The 25,430-nt window shown below is 52.9% G+C and overlaps 1 protein-coding gene and 1 long non-coding RNA gene across 3 annotated transcripts in view; one reads left to right on the plus strand and one right to left on the minus strand.

Moving 5' to 3' along the window:
* The first annotated feature begins 5,111 nt into the window (after positions 1–5,111).
* LOC119510193 lies at positions 5,112–18,800 on the plus strand. The gene is made up of 3 exons (XR_005211842.1): positions 5,112–5,183; positions 17,850–18,053; positions 18,433–18,800. It is a non-coding gene; the product is annotated as an uncharacterized LOC119510193 (long non-coding RNA).
* The window catches only part of ZCCHC24 (zinc finger CCHC-type containing 24), a 68,519-nt gene continuing 54,218 nt past the window's right edge, over positions 11,130–25,430 (minus strand). The window contains exons 3-4 of one of the 2 annotated variants that reach the window (XM_037804382.1): positions 24,693–24,857; positions 11,130–15,284 (exon numbers count right to left, since the gene is read on the minus strand). In XM_037804382.1, the coding sequence (XP_037660310.1) occupies positions 15,171–15,284; positions 24,693–24,857 (279 nt within the window). In that variant the 3' untranslated portion in view covers positions 11,130–15,170. The other variant, XM_037804381.1, reaches the window with a different exon arrangement.

Raw genomic sequence — 25,430 nt, forward strand, 5'->3', positions numbered from 1 at the left:
AAAGAGCTGCTTCTGGGCCTCCTTGTGGGACGTAGTTATGGGATGAGTGTGCAGGCAGCACATGATAAATCCACTCCATGTCTTTGGATAAATCTCCCTATGCCTTTGAATTCCCTCATCTATGGCATGACAGAGAACTCAGGCATCTTATCCTCATTAAAATTAGACTAACATCAAGTTCATGTTTCAGTCAACTATCTAAAGTCTTGTAGAGATACCTGCAGCTGCATGAGCCAGCATGTTAAATCCAGGATCTCCAGCAAGTGCACCCCTATCGATGAATTTGGTCCAATCTAGTATTATATTCCACACTCTTTAGTCTAACTCCCTTGGAATCTACTCCCACAAATGTCCCCTGGGTTTCTGCCAATACATATTAGGAAGTCTCACAATTCTTTCCATCTGTATGCTATTTTCTCCTGGGTCCTCCTTTTCCCCTGGAAAAGGCTGATATTTGACCGTCTTTGGGTCTAGTGCCTCAGGGGGTGATTGTGATGGGCATTGGGCAGCCCCTTGGATGCTATCTGTTCCAGATGAGGTTATCATAGTGTTTTCAAGCAAAGGAAATCTCGTCTTCTCAGATACAGGAGGGCAAGTTGATTCCACCAGCAAGGGAGGCACAGAACATCTGGGGGGTGGGGGTGGGAGTGTGTAGGGGGTGGTTCAAGGTTGTCAGTCTCATTTGGATCCAACCAGATGACCCCATTCCATATTTGAGGATGCCATTCTTTTCTGTCAACCCCCTTTCACATGAAAACCTTGATAAGATTGTGGATTCAAATGATGTACTCAACAACCTGCACAATTAAATTTTGCATTTGATTTTGCATGATATCAGGCCTGTGTCTGCAAGCAATAGGAGAATCTTCTAGAGTTGCTGTGAAAGCTTTCTGGTTATCAGATCACAACTGAGCTGAGAATAGAGGACATGAGTTTGACATCAAGTATGTGCAGATGAATTCATCCCACCCCACAATTCTTATGGTCATAATTATTGCCATAATGGTCAAGTGCAGGCATCACCTGGGCTCCCAAGATACTTGCTTCACTTGTCACTAACACAGTAATACTTGATTACTTGTGATGTCATTATTTGTCATGGATTACTGGTATTCCATTTCTCATTGACAAGTAGTTCAGCCTAATGTTCATGTCCAGGAGCGCAACCCAACAAATCCCCAGATCCCATCTTTGTGGGGCTCTTTGTACCACTCCAGGTATCAACTCTGTATCAGTGTCCTAACAGAAGACAGGAACAATGCAGTAATTCAAACAGAAAAGTTTAGTTTAAAAAATTATCATCTATAACAAGGGTTTACCTAAAAGGGGGAAAGAGACTTCTGAAGCATAAAGCATCTCTACAGTGCTCTGTACTGATGAAGCTTAATATAATCCCAGGTGGCAAGGAAGAACTGTTACAGTATCACAAATAGGGCAATAAAGGGGGAATTTAGAGCAAAGAAGTAATAGATTGATAACTGATGCATTGAGCATTGCTTTCTTATCCAGTTTGGCAATCTTTTCCATTTAATGAAGCATTTAAACCATTTACATTTAATGTAGCTGTATCAATATGGCTGGATTTAAATCTACCATTTTACTATTTGTTTTTTATTTGTCCCATCTGTTTTTGTTCCCTTTCCCCTTTTTTCCTGCCTTCTTTCAGATTTAGTTTGTTTTAAAAAATGATGCCATTGTAGTTCTGTGATTGACTTATTGAATCTAACTCTTCATTTTACATTTTTAGTAGCTACTATAGGATTTGCAATATACATGTTTATCACAGACTATCTGCAAATACCATTATACCATTTCACATACAGAGTAAGAGCCATACAAAAATATTGTAACATTTTCCTCTTCCAATTATCTGTGCTATTGTCATTTATCTTACATATGGCCCAAACTCCAAAATACATTATTATTCTTCCTTTAAATTGTCAATTATCTGTTAAAGAGATTTAAAAATGAGAAAACATGTCTTTTATGGTTCCCCACGTATTTACAATTTTGACTGTTCTTCATTTCTTTGTGTAAATCCACTTTTCAATATGGTATCCTTTTCCTTCTGTTTGAAGAACTTTTTAAAAAAATTATTATGATAACGTATATTTAACATAAAATTTCCACGTTGACCATTTTTAAGTATACAGTGGTATTGAGCTAAAATAAAATAGGGAATTTTCACATTGTCATGCCGCCCCAGCATCTTCAAGGTCAGTCGTAAGATCACTTTTGTGCTGTCATTATGTCTCAGCAACTTAGAGCCTATCGTTATGTCTCTCAGTGACCAGCTGACACCTGCTTATACAAGATAAGCAGTTTCTCTGTCTCCTCCCTGCATCCTACCTGGGTTTCCACCATGCAAATGTCAAATACAAACACTGCAGTCTCTATTCTTGCTTGGTCAACTTATGCAGCTCCACCCCTGTATGCACTGTAAGGGTGTGGTTCCCTGGGCCACTGCAATCCCTGCTCCCTGCCTGCTTGGCTGGGCCCACACTCTTGACGTTTTCCCTGTGCAGCCCGGTGGGGCATGCCACTCCTTTCTGTTCTAGGATCTGTCTGTACTAATAGACTTTTCTCTTTTACGTCTTTGTTGTCACCCTGCCACACCTGACTATCTATATAAAGAGCCTTATTACAATACAACAATTCAGTGGCACTAACTACATTTACAGTGTTGTGCTACTGTCACCACCACCCATTACCAAAATTTTCCATCACCCTTATCCCAGCCCCTGGTAACCTTTAATCTACTTTCTGTCTGTATGAATTTGCTTACCCTAGATATTTCATGTAAGTGGCATACAATATTTGTCCTTTTTGTCTGGCTTATTTCATGTAATGTAAAGCTTTCAAGGTTCATTCATGTTGTAGCATGTGTCAGAACTTTATTCCTTTTATGGATAAATAGTGTTCCATTGTATGTTGTTATAGATTGAATCATGTCCCCCCAAAAGATAGACTGAAATCCTATCCCCCTCTCCATACCTCAGAATTTGACCTTATTTGGAAATAGGATCATTACAGATGGAATTAGGCAAGATAAAATGAGGTCCCACTGGAAAAGGGTGGGCCTTTAATCCATTATTTCTGTTGTCCTTGTAAGAAAAGAAAATTTGGACATAGACAAAGAAAGAGACAGAGGGGAGAATGACATGGATTACTGGCAAGCATGGAACATATTCTCCCCTACAGGTTTAACGGGAAGCACGGCTTTCAGACTTCTGGTCTCCAGAACTGTGAGACAATAGATTTCTGTGGTCTTAAACCACCTTGTTTGTGGCGCTGTATTATGACAGCCCTAGCAAATGAAGACCTATATACATGCCACATTTTGTTTATCCATTCAACTGTTGGTGGACATTGGGTTATTTCCATCCTTTGGCTATTGTTGAATGATGCTGCTATGAACATTGGTGTACAAGTATGTGTTTGAGTCCCTATCTGCAATACTTCTAGATATTTCCTAGGGATGGAAACCATGTTTAACTTTTTGAGGAACTGTCAAACTGTTTCCCCCAGTGGCTGCACCATTTTACATTCCCACTAGCAAGACACAAACAAGGGCTCAATGTTGCCACATCTTGCCAACACTTATTTTCCATTTTTAAAAAAATAATAGCCATCCTAGAGGGTGGGAAGTGGTATCCCATCATGTTGTTGATTCGCATTTCCCTATGACATTGAGCATCTTTTCATGTGCTCATTGGCCATTTGTGTAACTTCTTTGGAGAAATGTCTGTTCAACTCCTTTGCTCTTATATTTGGGTTGATGATCCATTTTGAATTAATATTTGTATATGGTGTGAAGTAGGGTTCAAGTTTCATTATTTTGCATGTGGATATCCATTTAACCTAGGTCTGTTTCTGGAAGAGACTATTTTTTACCCATTGACTGGACTTGGCACTCTTGTGGAAAATCAGTTAGCCATAGATGTATGGGCTTGTTTCTGAACTCTCAATTCTGTTCCATTGATCTATATGTTTATTCTATGCCAGTACCACTCTGGTATTTTTTTTCCTTATTCACATGACATTTATTCTTTTTTGAAAAACACTTTTTTATTGTGGTAAGATGTATGCAATTCAAATTTTCCCATTTTAACCATTTTCAAGTATATCATTCAGCGGTATTAATTACATTCACAATACTGTGCTATCATCAACCAACATCTATTATCCAAACTGTTTCATCACCTCAAACAGAAATTCTGTACCCCTTAAGTAAAAACTCCCCATTCCTCTTACCCCCCGACCCTGGTAATATGTGATCTACTATCTGTCTCTATGAAATTTGCTTATGCTAGGTATTTCATATAACTGAGATCATACAATATTTGTTTTTTTGTGTCTGGATTATTTCACTCAGCATGATGTCTTCAAGGTTCATCCATGTTGTAGCATGTATCAGAGCTTCATTCTTTTATAGTTCAATAATATTCTGTTATATGTATGGACCACATTTTGTTTATTCGTCTATGGGTGGGCACTGGCTTCTTCCACCTTTTGGCTATTGTGAATAATGCTGCGATGAACACTGGTGAATCTTCAAGCTTTCATTTGGTTATTGATTGTTGATTTCATTCCATTGTGTCAGGAGAAGACACTTTGTATGACTTCAGTCTTTTAAAAACTTACTGGAATGTTTTGTGGAGAATGTTCCATGTACACTTGAGAAAAGGTTTATTCTGATGTTGTTTGCCGGACAGTTCTGTATATGTCTGTTAGAACTAGCTGGTTTATAGTGTTTTTTAAGTCCTGCATTTCCTTGCTGATCTTCTGTCTAGTTCTATCCATTCTTAACAATGGGGTAATAAATTCTCCAACTATTATTGTAGGACTGTCTGTTTCTCTTTTCTGTTCTGTCAGTTTTTGCTTCATATTTGGGGGCTCTTCTGTCAGATACATATATGTTTAAAATTGTTATATATTCTTGATGTGCTAACCCTTTTATCAGCTTGTAAAGTCTTTCCTGCTTGCTAGCCTGCAAGAAGTTGTGGTTCTCCATTTCGGCCACGAGGGGGCAGCAGGGGACCAGCTGATTCCTGCACGAGGACAGCTGGGGGATTCTGAGCTGGCAAGCTTTTGGGGAGAGAGCAGAGCTACACCATTTGAAGCAGGATCTCCAGCGCAGGGAGCTGGGGACAGGTTCCCAGGGAGAGGAGGACCCACGCAAGGTAGGGGCTCCCTGTCTCAGCACAACGGGGAAACTGAGGCAAAAGCCAAGTCAGAACTGGACTAACAGGATATGGGTGTCTGGGAAGGGGAAGGGAATGCAAGGAGAGCCTGCAGATCCAAGTCTCTTCCCTGAGGGGAAGGCTGGGCTCCCGGTCTCCTGCCAGCCAGGCCAGGGTGGAGGGATCAGAACGCCCAGCTCAGGGCTGACAGGTGGGAAGGAGAAGCAGATCGGGGCGTCTCGGGGGGCCCATTTCAGAGGCCGTGCAGGCCCAGGAGACCCTCACCACCTCTGTGACCAGCATGGTAGCGAATAATTCTTGAGCTTATCCCACCTGCCGAGTGCTTTAATCCCCACAATGACCCTCGGGTCGCTAGGTACCATCATTTGCAGTCCCCGAGGGAAGAAGCTGAGGCTCACAAAGGTGAGATGACTTGCTTAAGATGCCAGGTGATCAGTAGTGAGCTAGTCCTTGCCCAGGGTCGGGGTGGGGAGGAAGAGATGGCGGGCACAGTGGGTGCAGCAGCCCGGGACCCACGGGGCAGGAGCTGGGTGTAGGGGGTCGTGGGGGCTGGCCCTGGCCTCAGGGAGTGAGCAGAGGTGGGTATGGGGGGTGTTGCTACTTAGTTCCCAGCTCTGAGTGCTTGAGGTGGGGAGAAAGGCCCCCTCTCTCCTTCCTGGGCCAGGTTGAGGACATGGGAGGATAACTGGTCTCAGAACAGGGCCCCAGGAGGTTCTGGGGTCGGGCGGGGAGGTGAGGGGAGAGAAGGAACAGTTGCCTGACCTGGCTCACTGCAGGCCCATGGGATCCCTAGGAACTTTTTCAAGGACAGAAGTGAAGGGAGGGTTGGTGGCCCTCTTGGGGACCTGAGCTGGGGTTCTGGCCTCCACACAGGCCTCCAAAAACTATGGAACCTGCGTTAGATGATAAGAAGCTCAAAGCTACGTGGGGAGGCTGGGGGGCTGAGCCGGGCAGGGGTGAGAGGCCCTGTGGTGGAGTGGCCGCCCGCTGTCTGGGAGGGCGGCACAGATGCAGAAGGTGGCAGAAGGCAGGGATCAGGCCTGAGCCCGATACACCCCTGGGGGTGGGGCTGGGGGTGGGGAATGGCTCTGGAAGGGGACACAGCCCATTGGGGTGAGTTCTGCCTCTTACTGGCTATGTGATCTCAGATAAATCACTCAACTTCTCTGAGCCTCAGCTTCCCCGGCTGTAAAGGGGACTACCTGTAGTATCCACCTCAGAGTTGCTGTAAGGATTAAACGTGGTGGTGCCTGTAAATCGCATAGTACAAAGGCCAGCACACCGGGGGGCTCGATGGGTGATGGCTGTGACTGTCACTCATTCACCCGACATTCAGCCACCCTACCATGTGCCAGGCCATGCTGGGTGTTGGAGATGCAGGGATGAAGCCTGCCCATACCCTCTAGACAGGCTCATGCTGGAGGAGGAGGTGTCCAGCAACGGGAGGCTGTCGTGCATGACCACACGTCGGGGACCACTGCACACGAACTTAGGCACCACGGTCAAGCTCCCGGGGCGGGGCCTCACCCCGCTCGGCTCGTCTCCTGCCCAGGGGAGGGTGCACTCCCTTGGAGGCAATCTTTTTAAAACTTTTCATTACAGAAAATTTCAAATACACCCAAAAGTAAAGAGCCTTGTATAAGGGACCCCCAGTTTCCCATGTCCCCACTTCAGCCATCACCATTTTGCGAGTCTTGTTTCAACAACACCCCACTCCTGATATTCTGGATTGTTGGCTAACAAAGCCCGGGCGCCATCTCATCTCGCCCACAAATACTCCAGTATCTAATAGATGAGGATCCCAAGGCCATTATCATGCTTCACAGGACAGGATTTTTTTCTCAAGTGCTTCAAGAATGAGGACGAATTTTTGCTCACTGTGTTGGGCTGATGGTTTGGGTCTTGGCTTCTCTCACCTGGCTTGTGTGGTGAGGAACTCCTAGCCTTCGGGGAAGGAGTCGGGCAGTTTTACACAGAAGCAGTGGTTTCCTCATCCCTAAAAATGAACGCTGCCTAAGGGGCTAGGCGGGGGGCTGGCCCTGACCCGGCCTGTGGTCCCACCGTTCCAGCGGGAGAGCCACACCAGGCCTCCACATGCCCGGGAGCTCCCAACCTGCAGCAGCCGTGTGTGTGAGTGCATGAGTGAGTGTGAGTGCATGAGTGTGAGTGCATGAGTGCATGTGTGTGAGTGCATGAGTGAGCGTCAGTGCATGAGTGTGAGTGCATGAGTGCATGTGTGAGTGCATGAATGAGTGTGAGTGCATGAGTGTGTGTGAGTGCATGAGTGAGTGCATGAGTGCATGTGTGTGAGTGTGTGTTAGCATGTTGCAGTGAGTGTGTGAGAATATGAGTGTACATGTATGTATGTGAATATACGTGGGTGCTTTGAGTATGTGTATGTGAGTATATGTATGTGAGCACGTTTGGCTGTTTGAATATGTGAATGTGTGTGAATGAGTGTGTGCATATGTGTATGTGAGTATGTGTGTGTTGTGAGTGTGTATGTGGGTGAACATATGTATGTGAACATGTTTGTGTTTGAATACGTGTATGAATATGAGCATGCGTGAATGTGTGTTTGAGTGTGTGAATGTGAGTTATGTGTGTGTGACTTTGTGCGTGTGCACGGGTGTGAGCATAAGTGAGTGTTGTTGGGGCAGGGGCTGGGTGAGCCCGGGGCACCTGGCGGGTCTGCCGGGAATCCCGCCTCAGGATAAATGGGGGGTGGTGTCTAGAGGGGCCTTCGCGCCGGAGGACAGGCTGTTCCTGGCTCCAGCTGGAGCTCTGGGGGAACAGCCAAAAGGACAGACTCTGGGAAGGCGGCGAGCCATCCCCCCGTCCTCTCAGCTCCTCCCTGCCCCCTCTCCCCACCTCCCCAGCCATGACGACGGGAGGGAGGCGGCACAGGCCACACTGGCCGGGGGGGCAGCTGGGGGGTGGTGTTTGGATGTCCTCACCTCAGGGCTTGCGTGGGGAGCCAGGTCAGGGCATGGGGGCTGGCGGGAGCCCCCAGCGTGGTGGCCCAGCCCCGGCTCAGGGCCCTTGGCCGTTTGCTGCAGGGCTGAACCCGACGGCAGAAATCCAGTCAGCACGTCTCGTCAGGATCAAAACCAGCCAACACGATGGCTAGGGGTGGGATGGGATGGTGGTGGGAGTGCGAGGCAGGACGCTGCCTGCCAGGCAAGGGCGTCAGGCCATCCCTGGGCCTCAGTTTCTCCACCTGCTGTCTTGACCTGCTGCTCCCTGTCCCGCTTCTGCCAGGACTGTTAGGTGGACATGAGGCCAGAGAGCCCGGAGGCTTCTCGTGAGACTCCGGCCTGTGGCCGGAGCCCAGGTGGGGCAGGATGGGGGCCTGGGCACAGGTGCCTGCTGGAGGAGTTACAGCACAATGCCCCCCCCACCCCCCCATGGCCACTCATCCCCTGCGGGAGTCGCCCTGCTGAATCTCACGGCAGCCCTGGAGCTCGGCCCCATTGCCCACACTTCACGGAGGAGGGCACAAGGGCTTTATGTCACACGTTCCGAGCAGGGGGGGTTGCTGAGAGCCTTTGTCTGAGCTCCCAGGGGCTTCCAGGCCTTCTCTCTCCCCAGGCCTACAGCCTCGGCCTATGCTCTCTTCTCCGGGTCTGGGGTGGGCACCGAGGGGGCTCCCGGCACCAAAGCCTTCACAGGTGGGAGCCCCTCTTCTCTTCCACCTGCCTGGTTTTTGGCTCCTGGGGCCCTCCCCAGCCCCGTGGCCCTCACTCGCTGGCCCACCTCTGCAATTCTGACTCAGGCTACTGCCTGGGGCTTTGTCCCAGCTCCACCTCTGGAAGGTGAGAACTGCCCTGGAAGGTGAGAACTCTGGGACCAAATCCTGGCTCTGCCACCTGCCCACTGGGGACCTCAGCTTCGGCCTGACGGAAATGGGGTGGGGTAGGGGGCAGCATCGGCACCGACCACAGCTTCAGGGCGCGGGCAGAGGCTGGACCTGAGCTGGGCCCCTGACGCCCCTTCTGAGCTGAACTCTGCTCTCTCCCGGGCCCTCGGCATTCCGGACGTGGACACTGAGTCCAACCGGAAAGCCTTCCTGTCCAGGGGAATTACTGGTTTCCACAGCCCCGGGAGATGTCGAAATGCAGGCTCTGTTTGCTTTGGGTTTGTTTTCTTTCCACAGAAAACAAACCCAAAACAAACACAGAGATCCATGCAGGCTGACACACACACTGAAAGGCAAGGGCGGATAACAAACGTGACCCTTGACATCCCAGCCCAGGGCACAGGGACACTCAGGAAATGCCTTGGGGGTGAGTGAAGGGACCCCGGGGTCCTGGGCTCTAGCCTGGCTGCCTCTGGCTTCTCTGTGTGCACTCCTGCAAGCAGTGTGTGCTGACCACAGACAGTGGGCATGAGAGGCCCATTCTCTGGCCATCCCCTGGGTGCTGAGCCCTGCACTGGGCCTGGCTGTTTCCTGAGCCACTTTATCCACATGATATCCCCGCAGAATCTGGGCTGAGAGAGGCCACGGGAAATGTGCAAGATGGCACAGCCAGGCACCATGGAAAACAAGGGCCTCTGGGACAGACCTGGGCTCCGTTCCCTCACCTCTGCACTTGGGAGAGCAGCACCCTCCGGGCTGCTGGAGGATTCCATGGATGGCGGGGGCAGGGGCCCTCCACGGCACCTGGTGCCTGGCAGACACCCCCACATACTGTTCTCTCCACCTGTGGGGTGCGGTGGGTCCCCTGGCCACACATCTGTCCACAGGGCCGACACCGACTTGCTGCAGGTGGCTCTGGCCCTGGCTGTGATTTCATCCACCCTCAGGGCCTCCATTTAAGCTAATAAGCGGGAAAAGACCTGGACGCTCCCGGGATTCACTGTGCACCCCAGATAAAACAAGGCACCTTGCTTCCTGAGCCTTAGGGGTCTCCGTCCCTCCCTCTGTCTGTCACACCTCCCCCATCCATGATTCAAGGATGTACATTTTTCTTATATCTGCTCTGTCTCCGAGGCTGAAAGCTGGAGGCCCAGGCCAGCCCACAGATGCATGGTTTGATCATGCAACTATTTGAAATTTAAGCAAGATCATTGCCAAAATTTAAAAATAGGGAAAACTCCACATCAGAACCTGGATTTCCTGTTTCCTTCGCCCCACTCCAGGCAGTATATTATTATATAGCTGCTATAAGGAAGCAGAAGAGGGGGTGCCCCTCCCACCCCCACCCACCCCCTCACTGATGTCACCCACCTTGTGCACACTAGACTGGCCTGGGGAGCGTGAAAACTCCGAGGCACGGCCAGGACCAGGTTCTCGGCGTCTCTGCAGTGGAACTTAAGCCCCAGTATTTTTTAACACCCCTAGGTGACCCCACTGAGCAGCCGAGACTGAGAACGACTCAGCGCTACTGCCTGAGCCAAAGAGCTTGGTACGTGGGTGGCCTCTGATGGTGGAGCTTGGCTGGGGGCTTCCTGGGGACCCTCAGAGGGAGCCCCACCCCAGGACAGCCCCGACCTGCTCCGCTCAGAAGGGGGATCCCCTTCCGCCTCTCCCGCGGCCTCCTGGGCATTTTAAGTTGCGAACTGTGGGATGCCCGGTGTCTGGAACCCAAATCCCAGTCTCGGCGGAGAGGGCCGAGTGCAGGCAGCGAGGCCCAGGCTGCGTCCGGGAGGAAGATTCACTCCTATATATGGTTAACCGGCGTCCTGGTGCTGGGCTAACGTGTGACCTAATCTGCAGACAATCTCGCCCAGTCTGGGGCCGTTTTAGGGAGGGCCCCCGCCCTGGAGGGAGTGTCCACTTGGGTGTAGAGGGGCTGGGAGGAGGCAAACAGATGGTGTGGAGTCAGGGGAAGGACAAGGTAACCCAGACGCGGGGGCGTACAGAGGTCCCTCCCCACCCCACCCCACCGATGCTCTGTGTAAACAACAAACCCCGAGAGTCTCTTGCTTTTAAACTTCCTTTTAATACAGCACAAAAAGGCTCTATTTCTATAGGCAAGCCGTATACAGATTCTCCAGGAATAAGGCACACAACGGAATGCCATCCCGAGGGCAGCTCTTTGGAGAGGTTCGGGACCCTCCGAGCTGTGCCCACGGGGTCTGTTTGTCTTTTTAGCTAGACACACACGTATTGACAGATACAGACATGGGACAGGGTCACCCCACGGGAGGGGAGGTGTGGCCAGTGCCTGTCCATCGGCAAGGCCAGCCCTAGAGAGAGAGAGAAAGGACCCCTCTCCCTGCCTCTGCCGTCAGCCCCAGGGGTGGTGGGGTGGGGCGGGGACGGCTCGGCCACCTCCAGACTTCAGGGTTAGTTGTTGCACTGGGCTACAATGTAGTGATGTTAGGTTAAATATCTGTTTAGAGGAGATTCAAGTCTATTAGAGGTTGGAGGGCAGGTGTAAGGGTGCTGGTTGGCAAGTCCAAGTTCAAAGAGCAGGAGACCCTGAAGCACGGCTCAGATGGCAAAGCTCCTAGAGGGATGTGGGTGGACATGTCTGCCTCCTGCTTCCTCTTCCCATCTGGGGTGCTCTGGGGGCCCCTCTGGCCAGGCCAAAGGGGCCTGGAATCAGCAGACCAGCCAGGGGCTGGCCAGCCAAATGCCCCCTCTTCTCCCGGCCCACCCCCTGCCCCCCTACTAAACTCATCATCATAATAACAAGGTAATAATAAGAAGGTGCGAGAGAACGGGTTACATGCTGCGTTTGTTATCGACCACCAAAGAGGCACAAAGGGCTCACCAAGCCCCTTTTCGCTAACATATCTAAAAATAGGTTCCCTTTAAAAATGCAGTACTTTCCAAAATACACATATGTATAAATACATGATAGGAACATATTAATAAGTCTAAGCACTTGAATACTATGCTGGCTACTTAATACTGATATTTTCATCCAAGGAAAACAACACAGAATAACAACAATATGGCTTAAAGAATGGCAAGGATTTTTTTTTTCCTCATCAGAATTATGTACCAACTTCATATAATATCTATGTAGACAATATTTCCTTCTTAATGTAGTTCAGTTGCATACTTTTTACAGACCAAAGCATAGTAAAAAAAACAAATCAAAAAAAAAAAAAAAAAAAAAAAAAACCCAATGACAGGAAAAAAGAGAGAAGTTCTCACCATAAATATTTTCTTGCGGCTAAACCAGAAGGTTTGGAAAATATTTCCAGAAATCTTTGTTTGATATTCTACCGCCCTCCGGAAGGCTCTGAAATTTTGAAAATGCTTCTCTTTTTGTTTTTTTTTTTATTTCAAAAAATCGAGCAATTATATTTTTCTTTCTTTTTCTTTTTTAAAAAAGGCCTTCAAATATATACAGACAAAAAACTGTGAAGACTTTTCGGGAGAAGCTAACAAATTCAGTGTTGTGAGAAAAAAAATTGGTAACCATGCAGAAATTTTAACATCTATGAAATTTCTTTTCAAAATACACACATAGTAATTTTTTTTTTTTAAAAAAAAGGAATTCTGTGTCAAGTATAACTCAAAATAAATACAAATTCACAAGTAGAACTATCGAATACTTCATATGGGGTAAACACTGTTATCTCCCAGCTAGATCACTAGATCTACTAACTGCAAGCGATTGTCCCTTTTGAATGCACTAAAACCACAAACCTTCTCGTCCCCCAGGCTCCCAGGCCCTCTGAGCACTTAATTTCACGTCACCTGGCGGGGACAGCAGTGGCTTTTGCTGACCACACAGAGCTCCCATTTTCAGCCAAAATAGAGCAAGGGGAACACGCAGAGGGGCTGCGGAGGGTGGCAGGGCCTGGCCCCTGTGGCAGCTGGCTCTGCACGACAGCAGGGGCCACCAGCCACCAGCTGGACAAGCCCGCAGGGAGGTCGCTGGGGGGTGGAACCCCATCTCCTGATGGCCCGTGGGCTCTGTAGAGAACCAGCTTCCCCTGCCTTTGCAGCCCAGTAGGCCGGCCCCAGGCATCCTCGGGCCAAAGGTTCCTCTGTAAGGGACAGCCAGAGACAAGAGCACTGCCCAGCACTGCAAACATTATCTTTAGATGTGCAGGGAGGTGACTGACGGGAACAGCCTCTCCTTGGGGACAGAGAGCCGGGAGCCTGGGCCACGTCCAGCTCACCCCAAGGCCAGGGAGAAGGCAGGGAGCAGCTGGGGTGGGATTCCTAAGTGGTAGTCCCCGGTGGGCGGTGAGTGTGGTCACAGTCTGTGGCCGAGCTCTCTGGCCCTGGCGGGTGGGAGGGAGGAAGCTACAGGGACCCGGCTGGAGCAAACAACCTTTTTTAAGTGCTCAGAAGGCCTGGCTCCCCCTGAAATCTACCACGCAGCAACCCCGTACCCTGGCTGCAAACACACTCACTCACTCTCTTCCAACTTACACTCTGGCCTCCTGGTTGACACTTCACTGTAACTCCTTAATTGTACAATACATTTTCATTTGAAAACAAAAGGCCACTGGGCCCCAGTTGGGGGTCCTTGAGCCTGGTAAACACTGTATTTCAGGCCTGGTTCTTGGTCTGATGTTTGTTTTCCATAGAGACATAATGTTAGGACAAAATCAAGCGACCCAGTCCTGCCAGCAAGTCTACTCCCTCTCCCTGGAGAAAGGAAAGTTGATATGACACTAAAAATGGGGCTTCTCATTTGGGTGAGAGGGGCCGGTGACCCCGCAGCCAGCCAGGACAGGCCCTCTGCTCCCTCGGGAGGTAGGAAATCATTGTCCCCATTTGACAGGTGAGAGGGGCTGCAGCTTGTTTTGGGATGGCCCCCGCTGAGGGATGGGGAGGCCCGGGTGAGGACGGAGGGAGATTCTTTTTCATTTTAGCTGAATGCGGACTTAGATCCCACCCTGGACAACAGGCAGGGCTGGGGCTGCAGAGGGGGAAAAGGGAGGGCTCTGGCATCCCTCAGGTTGACATCTTAACTGACAGGTGATGGTGGCAGAGTAGAGAGGGCACGGGAGGTTTCTCCCAGGGACCCTGATGGAACCCTCCAAATACAGCTCTCTGCTCCAGGAGACAGCCCAGAGCTGAAACGGGCCTCTTTGCTCTCCAGTGTCCCTCACTTAACTAATGGGGAAACTGAGGTCCAAAAAGGGGAAGTCCTTGCCAGCAGTGCAGCCAGGACTTGAACTATGTCTCCAAACTCCAGAGGCTGCCAGAGTGGCTTCCACAGGTGGAGAGCCCCCTGCATGAGTGGGAGGGAAAGGAGAAGGGATGGGAATGGGTTAACAAAATCCAAGCAAGCAGGAAAAGTATCTGGTGGGGGATTGCGGGAGGTGTCACCTGATGTGCCACAGGACATGTCGGGACCCACCTCGGAGCACTGTCCGCTGCTCCTGACCTCGGCTTGCCTGCATCCCCAGGGCCTGAGTGCAACACCTGGGTCAATGCTAGTGACATCAGAAGGGGTCAGGGCTGGAGAGCAAACGAGCAGGGGCAGAGATGCCCACTGCCCAGCAGCTGCTAGAACAGATGTTCACTTGCCACAGCTGCTGAGTTGAAAAGGACGGGAAAACCGGGCTTTCCAAGAGTGGCTTTTCACACAGGGCAAACCAGAAGGTTCCGGGAGGGGGAGGCTGCCTGGCTGGTCTTGGGGAGACAGTCCCCTGCAGGCTTTGGGATTCACAGTAAATTTAGTGCACTTGTGGCCAATACACCATTACTCCCCACAAAGAGTGTCTCGGAGGAGGAGAGCCTGAGGGGGTCACCAGGGGCTTCTTGGGGTCCTGGGAGCTGACTTCTACTCACCTTCATCCCCTCCATCCACGCAGACCCCAGACCCGCCTGTAGAGTCCCAGAGACCCTGCTTCTGGGGCCTGTGGGGGCAACTACGTCAATAACACAATGAGACGAGAACCCCAAGGACCCCTGCCCAGAGCCCTTGGCCTGCAAGGACACCCCCCTGCACTTGAGGACACGCAGCCACATGGGAGGCGGGGGGCTACAGGGGAGGCGGCATCTTCTCTGCTGGTGGTGGGCGTTGGCACGGGCCCGTGCAGTCACTGCACACGGCGGCAGTAGTAGCCCAGGACTTTGCATTTCTCGCAGAGGTGCTGGGGGTGCTCCTTGCTCTGGTCGGACACATCCAGGCCATCAGGCTTCTCCAGGGGTCTCTGCAGAGAGGACAGAAGAAGAGGGCCCAAGGGGTGGGAGCAGGAGGGGTGGGGGTGGGCGGAGAGAGAAACTGGGGAGAAGCAGGGAGAGTGAGACAGACACACAGAGACAGAGACAGACAGAGACCAAAGAGAAGCCCCAAGAAGCAGTGAGAGAGACGGAGAGCCAGAGGGCTGCAGTCACAGGGGTTGTCCCCGCCAAGGCGCCTAGAGCTCTTCCTGCCCCCACCTGCGGGCAGGTGTCCGTGACCCAGGAAAGCTGGGGCCAGAGCCGTGGGCAGGGAGCGCCAGGAACATACTCATCCCATTCCCCCAGGACTCTCAGAGCAGGCACCACCCAAAGCTCACAAAAAAGCCCAGCAGGGAGGCAGGACGGGGGTACAAAGACCTAATCCAGATGAGGAAACTGAGTCGCAGAGCAAGCAAAACACACATTCAGGGAGACCAAACCCACGTCTGGATTCCAGCCCTGGCCACTTGTCACCCCCATGCAGCCTCAGGATTCAAGGACACCATCACCTGGACACAGCCACAGTGCTTCACTTGGGGGTCAAGGGTGTGGTTAGCTCCCGGAGGTCAGCAGCCAGCGTTTTGACTCCCCCGTACCCCCTGGGTGTGGCGTGGTGCCCGCCCTGTTTTTTGAGTGGCCAAATGAATGGATCATTGCTGTTCATTAATGGGGAAACCGAGGCACAGAGGAGCAAGGAGACTCACAAGTCCTATCACACCACTTGCCCACTGCTTGACCTCAGAGGGCCTCAGTTTCCAGCCCTGTAAAGTGGGGCTATTCATCGCGTTTGCTGGGTATTGGGAGGGCTGAGGATGATATCCAGATGCTTTGCAAAGGGGCCGCGTTAGCAAGGATGAGCACATCTCTGCCAGATGCAGAGCTTCTCTGCTCCCTTTCTCTCTCCCTTCCCAGCTCTCAAAAGCAAGTAAAGAACTGTTTCCCTGGAAAATTTATTAGGCACCCCTCCCGAGGCAGGCAGTTTCTTGGCTGGCTCACGGAGACGCTGCTTTCTCTCCAGCCGCAGCCCCAGCCCCAGCCCGACCCCCTGCCTGCAGAAAGGTCCCCTGCGGGGACTTGGGGGGACTCACAGGAAGCTGCTCAGAGCCAGCTGGGAGCCACGTGTCGAGAAGAAGGGGTGGGGTCTGCAGACTGAGGATAGCCAGGGGTGGGCGACCGAGGGTGAGCATGGCCCCGTGGGCAGACTGTGAGCTGCTCAAAAGCAGCTCATGGGCTTCTCTGCCTAATCAGGCAGTGCCTGGCCCCATGCTGACACTCTAGGGCAGTTTGGAGAATGGAAAAGTCAGAGGGTTCTAGAAGACAAGGATGGGGGCTGAAGGCAGGCCGGGACCCCACTCATCTAGGGACCCCATTAGGGATAAAGACAATCCCTGCACTTTCAGGTCCTTCCTGGGAATAAGACAGGTGTCTCGGCCTCATCACAAGGGGCTTTCGGGTGATCTGCTTCTCTATCCAATTGGGTGGGGAAAACCCCTGCATGCCACTCTGGTCAGGAGAGAGGAGAAAGATTCTGGCTTCATGTCAAACCTGGGCGCTGTCCTCTATGAGCTGTGCAACCTTGGGCAAGTGCTTGGCCTCTCTGAGCCTCCACTTCCCCATCTGTAAAAGGGGTTTGCTGATAGCACTTTTCTCCCAGGGTTGCTGCACAATTCAATGAAGATAATGGATAGCCAGAGCACAGCACACAGAAGTTACTGATGATGATGATGATGGTGGTGGTGCAGAATAATGGGAGGGGACCAGCTGTTAGAGGGGCACTGAAAGCTGGAGCCAGAAGCAAGGCTGACAGGCCCCAGGAGGGTGCCTGCTCTCCCAGGCACCCCAACAGAGACCTCCCGCCCCCCAGCAGCTTGGGCTTACCTGCCCTGGGGCTGGGGTGCTGCCCGCTGCCTGCACCAAGGGCACAGTTCACTGTCTGGACTCTGAGGGCTTCCTGATCTCCAGCTGAAATCAGCGCCCTGCACTCTGCTCCTCCCACACAGACCCTCTGCTCGGCTCCCTTAGGGCAGTGTGACCAGGGGTCCTGACATCTCCCACCTCCAGACCAAACCCTTCCCCACTCCTCACACCCATGCTGGCCAGGACTTCTCCCTGGCCCATTCCTCCAGGCAGAGTGAGTGGGTCCCACGCCACCCCTGCGCCTCATGGTACGGGGTCGGCCTACCGGGGCTTACCACGTGATTCCGACCACCTGACCACACAATCTCCCTGGGAGGGGCGGATTCCCATCAGCATTACAGGTGAGGAAACTGAGGCTCCAAGGCACGCAGGGCCTCGCCAGGGGCCTGCAGCAAGGGAGAGGTGGTGGGTGGGTGGCCCTCCTGCTGCCCTGGGGCCGGCACCCACCCCAGCACTTGTGGACTCTCTCCCAGCTGTCCCAGGGTCCCTGGCTTTGTGTCCCAAGGGCAGCACCCTCCTTTGACACTGCTTCCACCTCCCGTGTTGGGGAGAGGGGGTGCCTCCCTTCACAATTACAGCCCTCTCCCCTGGGAATTCGCTGCACCACCCCCACCCTGCCTTCTGGGTCTTCATTCCAGGTGCTGACAGAAGGTTCAGCGGGCCAAGGCTATGCGTGAGGCCTCGGGGGAGCCCTGGGGACCACCTCTGGCTCATCCTGAGGATTATCGCAGAACCCTCCTCTGCTGGGTGTCTTCTGCAATGTCTCCTTATGACAAGGTGCCACTGCAGTCAGGCAGAGCCTTGCGTGCCAGCTCTGCCATTTGTCGGCCGAGGCCTGTTCGGTAAGACCTTTCTCCTTGAGAACCTGGGCAGGGAGGGGGGCAGTTAATAACCCATCTACTGTCTTTTTCAAAGGTTTATTGTGTTGTGTGTGTGTGATAAAGAAGCAAATGAGACAACAGTCTTAAGATACTTTAAACCATACAGAGCTCTGCAAGATGGCGTAATTGCTGTGTGATCTTTGGCAAGTCACTTAACCTCTCTGTGCCTCTCTGTGTAAAATGAGGATAAAAAGAGTACCTCCTTGACAGGGTTGTTGTGAAGAGTAAATGAGTTAAATATGCAAAGCAAACAGAATAATACCTGGTACACAGAGAGCACTAAAAGTGTTGGTTGGTATTATCAATAATGATATTATTATTATTATTATTACTACACCAGGATGAAGCACCTGTGGGGAACAGGGAGCCAGCTGAGTCCCTGTGGAGACTCCTGCAGCTGTGTGCCATCCTCCCTCCTCAGCTCATCTAAGCCTTCTCCTTGGGCGCTGGGCTGTGCCCCCTCCTTGGCTGTGACCCTGTGGGTGCCATTTCCCTCCACGGGCTCCAGCTGTTCCATGTTGCCCTGCTGGGCCCGGCGCTGGTGGGGGAGCTGGGGAAACTGTCGAGACACTCCCCTCAGTGCAGGGAAAACACCAAGCAGCTGGGATTGATCGCCCGAGGGCCCCCTCCCCACAGTGAGGCGAAGCCCATTAGTGTTTTCTTCTCGTGGGGGGCAGGGCCAGCGGGGGGAGGCGCAGCTGGAGCCTGGCGGGGAAACAGATGTGGCAGGGGAGGGAGGAGCGGGGAGGCGGAGGGTTCTCAGGAGACGGGCGCCAAACAGGTCAGCGCCCGGGGGGTGCGGGGGAAATAAGCCAGCCCCTCTCCACTGTGGGGGGCCAAGGGGAGGGGTTCCAAGGGCCTCCTCCTTAACTCTGTAAAGGCTCCTGAGTGCGTGTGCTGGGGGAATAGGGGGCACCCTCCCGACCTCCAAGACCCTCCGTCCCCCATCCCACCTTCCCCTGACCTCCCTGAGCCCTGTGGGGCTGGGTGGTGGGAGAGTCCCGGGCCCTAGCACCCCTGTCACTGGCCGGCTGAGTGACCTTGCTCAGTCCTTTCTCCTCTCTGGGCCTCAGTCTCCCCGCTCTGTACACAGTAGGTGCTCAACGAACCCTGGTGGACCTACTGGGAGAGGTGAGCAGCACACCATAGGAAAGGCCCCCAATTGGGCCCTCAGAGACACGAACCCTGAGTTTGGGGATGGGGAAAGGGGTGTTTAGGGGCTGCTGTGCACCGACTGAGCTTTGCAGGGGGTGCCGATGAGGTGGGTGAAACCATTCCCTGCCTGGGTGGCGGTTCGAGCCAGGATTGCTTCCGGCCATGGTGGACGGGGCGTGGTGAGGAGCCCTGCCCTGCCAGAAGTTAGGGCAATGGAGGGAGGGCGGTGAGGAAATGGGAGCCTCAGGGGCAGGAGCTGGGCCCTCTTCAGCTTAGAGCACAAGGGCTGTGAGAACCCTAAGGACCGAGCCTCCCAGACACCCAGCCCAGACTCAAGCAGCCCTGTCCATCCATCTGCCACAGAAACACACCTGTCCAGGCTTCCCTTCCCAGTCACCATGGTGGCCTGCCCTCCCCATGCCCCGCCGCCCTCCCAGCCCACTCATTTGCCTCTCTGGGGCTCCCCGTCCTCTTCCTGACCCCACAATGTTTCCTCTTCACAAATCTCAGGTTCTTTACTGACCGGGGGCAGATCGCCTACACCCCTGTGCCTCAGTTTCCTCCTCTGTAAAATGGGACTGCCTTCATGGGTGACTAAGAGGAGGCATAAGATGCTTAGAGCTCAATTCCCCTGCAGCCTCTTCTCTCCTGCTCCAGCAAACCTGCTCACAGCTTGCCCAGCTGGGACCCAAACCGAGCCCCTGACCTCAGGGCTCAGCTCCCAACAGATCCACACAGACCCAGGTTCAATTCAGAGAGGTATACCACTCCCCCTGGGGACCAGGGGACAGCCACGTGGCCTTTTGGGACTGTGGTTTCCCTTCCTATGAAATGGGAGTAAAAGGGACAAGGAGGTTTCGGGCAAACACACTGCGAATGGCACCTGAGGGTTAACTCAGCTCTGATTCTGGCTGGGATTTTTCTGAATGTCAACTGCTTCCGCAGAGAATCCTGTCTCTTCAGTTGAAGAGGAAGCTTCTGGAAGGCCTGGCAGCTGCTGGAACTTGTTTGTCTTCCTGCCATGGCTGCACAAATCTGGCAGGAGGAGCCCTCAACGAAGGGGCCCAGAGAGAGAATGAATCGGGAACCAGAATTCAACCCAAAGGGGGATGCTGCTGAGGGTGGAACGTTAGACGTGGTGAGGGAGGAATTTCTGGACTGGGGCCTTCCTGATACCAGGCCTTCTCAGGAACCGGGAGCTCTGCCCCCTTCAGGCCATTCCCCCTCACCCGGCCCCCCGACCCCCCGACCCCCCGAAGTGCTCCTGAAACTATGCAGCTTGTGTGCCCTGAGCCCACCCACTGTGGGACGCAGGTACCGGCCTGTCCCAGCACCCCGGGGGCTCGGCTCTCCCTCAATGTGGTTAGGGTGTGGCCAGGCCCTCCACTAAGGAGACCCTCTTCTGCTAGGCCACCTGGACCATGCATGGGTGACAGCGTGGGGGGCGGGCAGGAAACCCTTCAGGAGGTGGGAAAGTCTTCATCAGGGAAGGGAGGCCAACACGAGGGTCACAAAATCACAAGGTCGTAAAATCACAAAGTGTTGCCACCAAGAGGCCCTCGGGTCCACTCCTAGGCAGTTGCTCCTAGTAGGATAAAAACCAAATTCCGAGCAGAGCAGGTACTCGATGGTTTGCCGAAAGTCTCAATCCCCTCATCTTATAGATGGAGAGCTGAGGCCCGGGGTGCAAAGCCAGGACGAGCGTCCCCATCTGCCAACCTCCAGTCCTGTATGTTTCTCAGGGTCTCGGGGCAGCTGCTGGCTCCCCAGAGAGGAGGAAGTCGCACATGAAGCAGGCACCACATCAGCCTCTTACAGCTGCTTCTCCACCGGGCACACCTGATTCTGGATGACTCAGAGGCCTCAAGCGAATGGGGTTGTCCAACCCAGAGCTCCGGCACTGGGACCCAAGGGGCCAGCAAGTGGTTTTGTTTGGCTCACATGACATTTTAAAAACAATCTGACTCAGTTGCTAACATTTCAAACTCAGGGCATTTCACATAGAAATTGGATTCTCTGGTGTCTCTCACAAAATCTCATGTTGGGCCTGGGTTCTGAAAGACACGTGCTCTGTTTTGCCACACCCCCCACTCCACCACTCCCTATTGCCTCTCTCTCTCTCACATCTGGCTCACTTTGCTCGTTCACTTTACTTGCCCGGCCCTGAGAGGCATTTTGGCTTTGTGACCCTGTCACCCCACACAGGGACCCCTTAAATTCTGCAGACCCCTTACATTCTGCAAAACATTGCCAGGCTCAGCTTGCACATTGTAGGGCTGGGGCCATTGCTCATTACCTCCTAACCATAAATTCCCCTTCTATGGTGGGAAAGCTGTCTCCCTTTCTCCAGAACTCATGCAGACAATCTAACCCTGCTCTTCGGAAACCATCTTTTAAATACGATTTGTTTTTAGCAGCTTACTTCTAGATGGCATTAAATTCTGTGCCTTGCTTTGACACAAAAAATCTAATAGTTATACTGAGCTTTACTTTCACAGACCTCGGACTTCAGTTCCTTGTCTCAAAAACACTGCCGGTTAGGAAAGGAAGGCTGCCCCATGCCCCTGGGGTTCAGGGCGGCTAAGGGGCTCGGTCAAGTCCACGCAGCTGGGAAGCGTGGAACAAGGACTTGAGCACAGGCCTCGTGCTTTGTGCTGTCACCCTCCAACGTACTTTAGAATGGAGCAGGTGCCACTTTTCACTGTCTCCCCACTTCCAACTACTGCCCGCCCTCCTAGTTCCTAGAGGCTCATGCTGCCTGTCTCGCCCTCCCCTTTCCTTCCTGCCTCCTCCACCCCCTCTGCTCCTGCCTTCTCTCTTGGTGACTCAGCGTACACACACCACCCCCAGTTCCTCAGTTCCCTGACTACCTCACCAGCAGTGACCTTTCTCTCCCACCACCTCCTGCAGCCACACCCTGGCCTTGGTCTTCAGAAACTTCCATCACACACGCACACCCACCCGTCCCCCAAGTCCTCTCCTTCCAGCTCACTGGCTCACACACTCCACCCAATCAACTGGCCTCCACCAGAGCCCCACTGGTTTTCCTGCCTTGCCGTCTAGCCGAGATGCCAGGATGACGCATTATCGTCCTGTTTTACAAACACTCTCAACTCCCTGGACTTTCTTCCCCTCACCTGGCAAACTGCTACACTCCTCTGGGCTGCAGCTGGGCAGTGAACTCCGCTGGAGGAAAGCACAGAGCTGGGCAGCTGCCTTTGACTCCCCCTGGCCTGGGAGGCTACCTGGCAGTCGGGCCGGGCTCCTCCAGGGAGCCTGCTCCCCCACTTGGCCTTCCTTGAGCCTGCCATGCCCCTCTTCATCCTCGCTTTTGGCTGAGAACCTTGCCTCTCTTTTCACTGGGAAAACAGAAAACTTGGACGTGACATTCCTTTTCTTTGCACCATCAAACCCACTGACCGCCCCAACTACCCCCTCCCTCTTCCTTCCCTCCTGTTTGGATGGATAAGGTACCCCTCTTTTCTCCCTATATCACCAGCCTTTCACTTTCTTCCAGACCATTCTCATCAGCCTGCAATACATTCTGGGCTCTCCCATCTCTAGCAAACCCACCTCAATGCCACCTTCCCCACTCCACTACTGGTTCATTTCACTGCTTCTCTCTACAGACCCTCCTGAGAAGTGGGCAAGAAAGGCCTTCCCTCTGCAGCCAGATCCCAACAAGCCTCTCTTCCTTTGCTCCACGGAACTGCCCACAAAAACAGGTCAGCTGTAGGTCAACGTCTTTGCGCTGGCCACTACACCTGACCTGCCTGGGCCAGCTGTAGTGGTTCTCTAACTTTGGTTCTATATCAACAAGTTCTGTAGGTAAAAATGGGGCTCTGCTAAGGTTGAGGACCATGTCCTTACAGCCATCTCAAGGGCACTATACTTGTCATTAAACTTGGTCATTACACTTAGCTTCTTAGCTCTGTCCTCAACCACCATCTGCCCCCTCCTCAAACGCCACTCCTCCCCAACACCCAGGACTCCACTCACTCAGGTCCTCCTTGCTTTCTGTCTGAATGCCAAATGTTGGGATTCTGCCACACTTGGTCTGGGGAATTCCTTCTCTGCCTACTCTACATTCTTTCTCTAGGAAATTCCATCTGTTCCCCAAATACCTTTAGGCCGATGATACCCAATTAAATAGGAGCCACCCTGATTTCTCATATGAGCTTCTGAATAACAAATCCAACTACCTTCTTGGCACCTATACTTGGGTTTTCAAACATCTCAAATGAACATGCTCTCAAGAACTCTTGCTTTTACCTCACACACCCATGCTCAACCCGCCCCACTCTCCGCTGCCCACCTCAGCACCTACCACCTCCAGCCACTCAGGTGCTTGAGCCTGAAGCACGATTGTTCTCTTGGGTTCCTTCCCTTCCCTCACCTTCCATATCCAATCTGGCAACACTGGGCCAACTCCAGTTCAAGAGCCACTGGGCCTCTGCTGGCTCACATGGGGACTATGGCAATGGCTCTCTCCACTGGTCTTTCCACTTTCGATCTCCCCCTACCCAGACTAAACTCCACAAGCAACTAAGAGTAATCATCTTAAAATGAAGCAGAAAGTCCCCTCCCTCATAGGAGCTCCCAAGACCTGATTTAGCTCTCCCCCCTCCTCTCACCCCACTCTCATGCTCCTTCCCTGAGCATTCTGAGCACACCAAGTCCTTACAACCTCAGGACATTTGCACCTGCGGTGGCCTCTTCCTAGGATGGCCATCAGCCCACTTGTCACATGGCCAGCTTCCTCCTGTCCTTCAGGTCCCAACTGAAATGCCACCTTTCCCGAGCACCTTTTTTTGCAGCCTGTCTTAAGGAAGTCCTCCCTGGGACGAGCTGCCTCAACCTCCTCCCATTGGCGCAGGCCTCCGTCTGCCTTGGCCAGGTCCTGGGCAGCTCAGTGCACATCTGTCTACCAGACGGATTCACGAATGAAATGTGCGATGAGTCAAGCTCGTCTGTCACAGCAACCCTGCTGCCCCCAGCACCCCTGTTCCGTCTCACAAGGGCACCCCAGCTCGTTGGCTGTAAAATTCCCCCAGGTGTCTGGTCTCAGAGTCCCGCAGCAGTTGCCCCTTTTCCTCCTTCTCTCTGCCCCCGTTTCAGATGAGACAAGAGAAGAAAGGACAAACTTTAGCAGATGGAAGCCCTGCTCTCACCCTCACAGCACGGAGGAAGAAATGAGGCCCAGAGGTCCCTCAGAGAACAGAACCTCCCACTGCTTCCCCGCCCCTGGCCGCCCGGGTCCTTTCCGGTCCGTCCCGGCCCGCCCCACGTCCCTGGCCCCGCCTCGCACCCGCCCCCGCCCCCACCGCCCCGGTCCGCCTCCGTCTCTGGCCCCGCCCACCTCATGCCCCGCCTCCTGCCTTACCCCGGCCGCCCTCATCTCTGGCCCCGCCCAGGACCCGCCCCCAGCCCCGCCCCCCAGCTCACCTGCTTGTGCGGGTACACGTTGATGTGGCACTTGATGCACTCCTGCCCCATGTTGGCCCACGAGTTGCCGCTCATCCATTTTCTCTTGCACTTGGGACACTTGTACTCGCCGAAGCAGCGCTTTTTGCCCTGGTACGGGGTCAGACCCTCGCCTTTGGGGCGTGCCTAGAGGACAGGAAGCAAACACCGGGGATTAGGTCCACGAGGCCAGGAAGATGCCTCCACAGGTCCCCACGGCCTCCTTCCTCGGTTTTCAGGGCCCTGTGCCCCCGTGTGCAGGCCCTTTGTATCCCCATCCGGAGAATACCAGGGTCCCCCCAGAACACACGCGGGAATCCCACGGCTGGGGAGACCCGCGCCAGGGGAGAGAACAGAGGAGGTGGTGGGCGGCGCCACTTTTTTAGACTTAAGGGAATAAGGTACTAAATGGTGGCTAGGAGTTATTTCTTTAGCTCAGACTTCATTAAGAGGCACCTGGTTGTCGTTTGTTAATAACAGTGATGTGGTTTAAATGGCTACTGAAGAGTGTAGCGGTTCTCCCTCGCCCCACTCCCCTACCTGGAGGCAGCCTGGGAGTCCTCTGTACCCCCCAAGGACGGACCCTGCATTTACAAACGTATACACATGTACTTGCATTCTTTATTTTCCCTCACACAAAAGGAAACTGATCATATACTTGGTTCTACATCTTCCTTTTTTTTCTTTTTTTAACTTAATATATGTTGGAGTTTTCCCCGC

The sequence above is a fragment of the Choloepus didactylus genome, chromosome 15 (assembly GCF_015220235.1).
Source record: "Choloepus didactylus isolate mChoDid1 chromosome 15, mChoDid1.pri, whole genome shotgun sequence".
Lineage (NCBI taxonomy): Eukaryota > Metazoa > Chordata > Mammalia > Pilosa > Megalonychidae > Choloepus > Choloepus didactylus.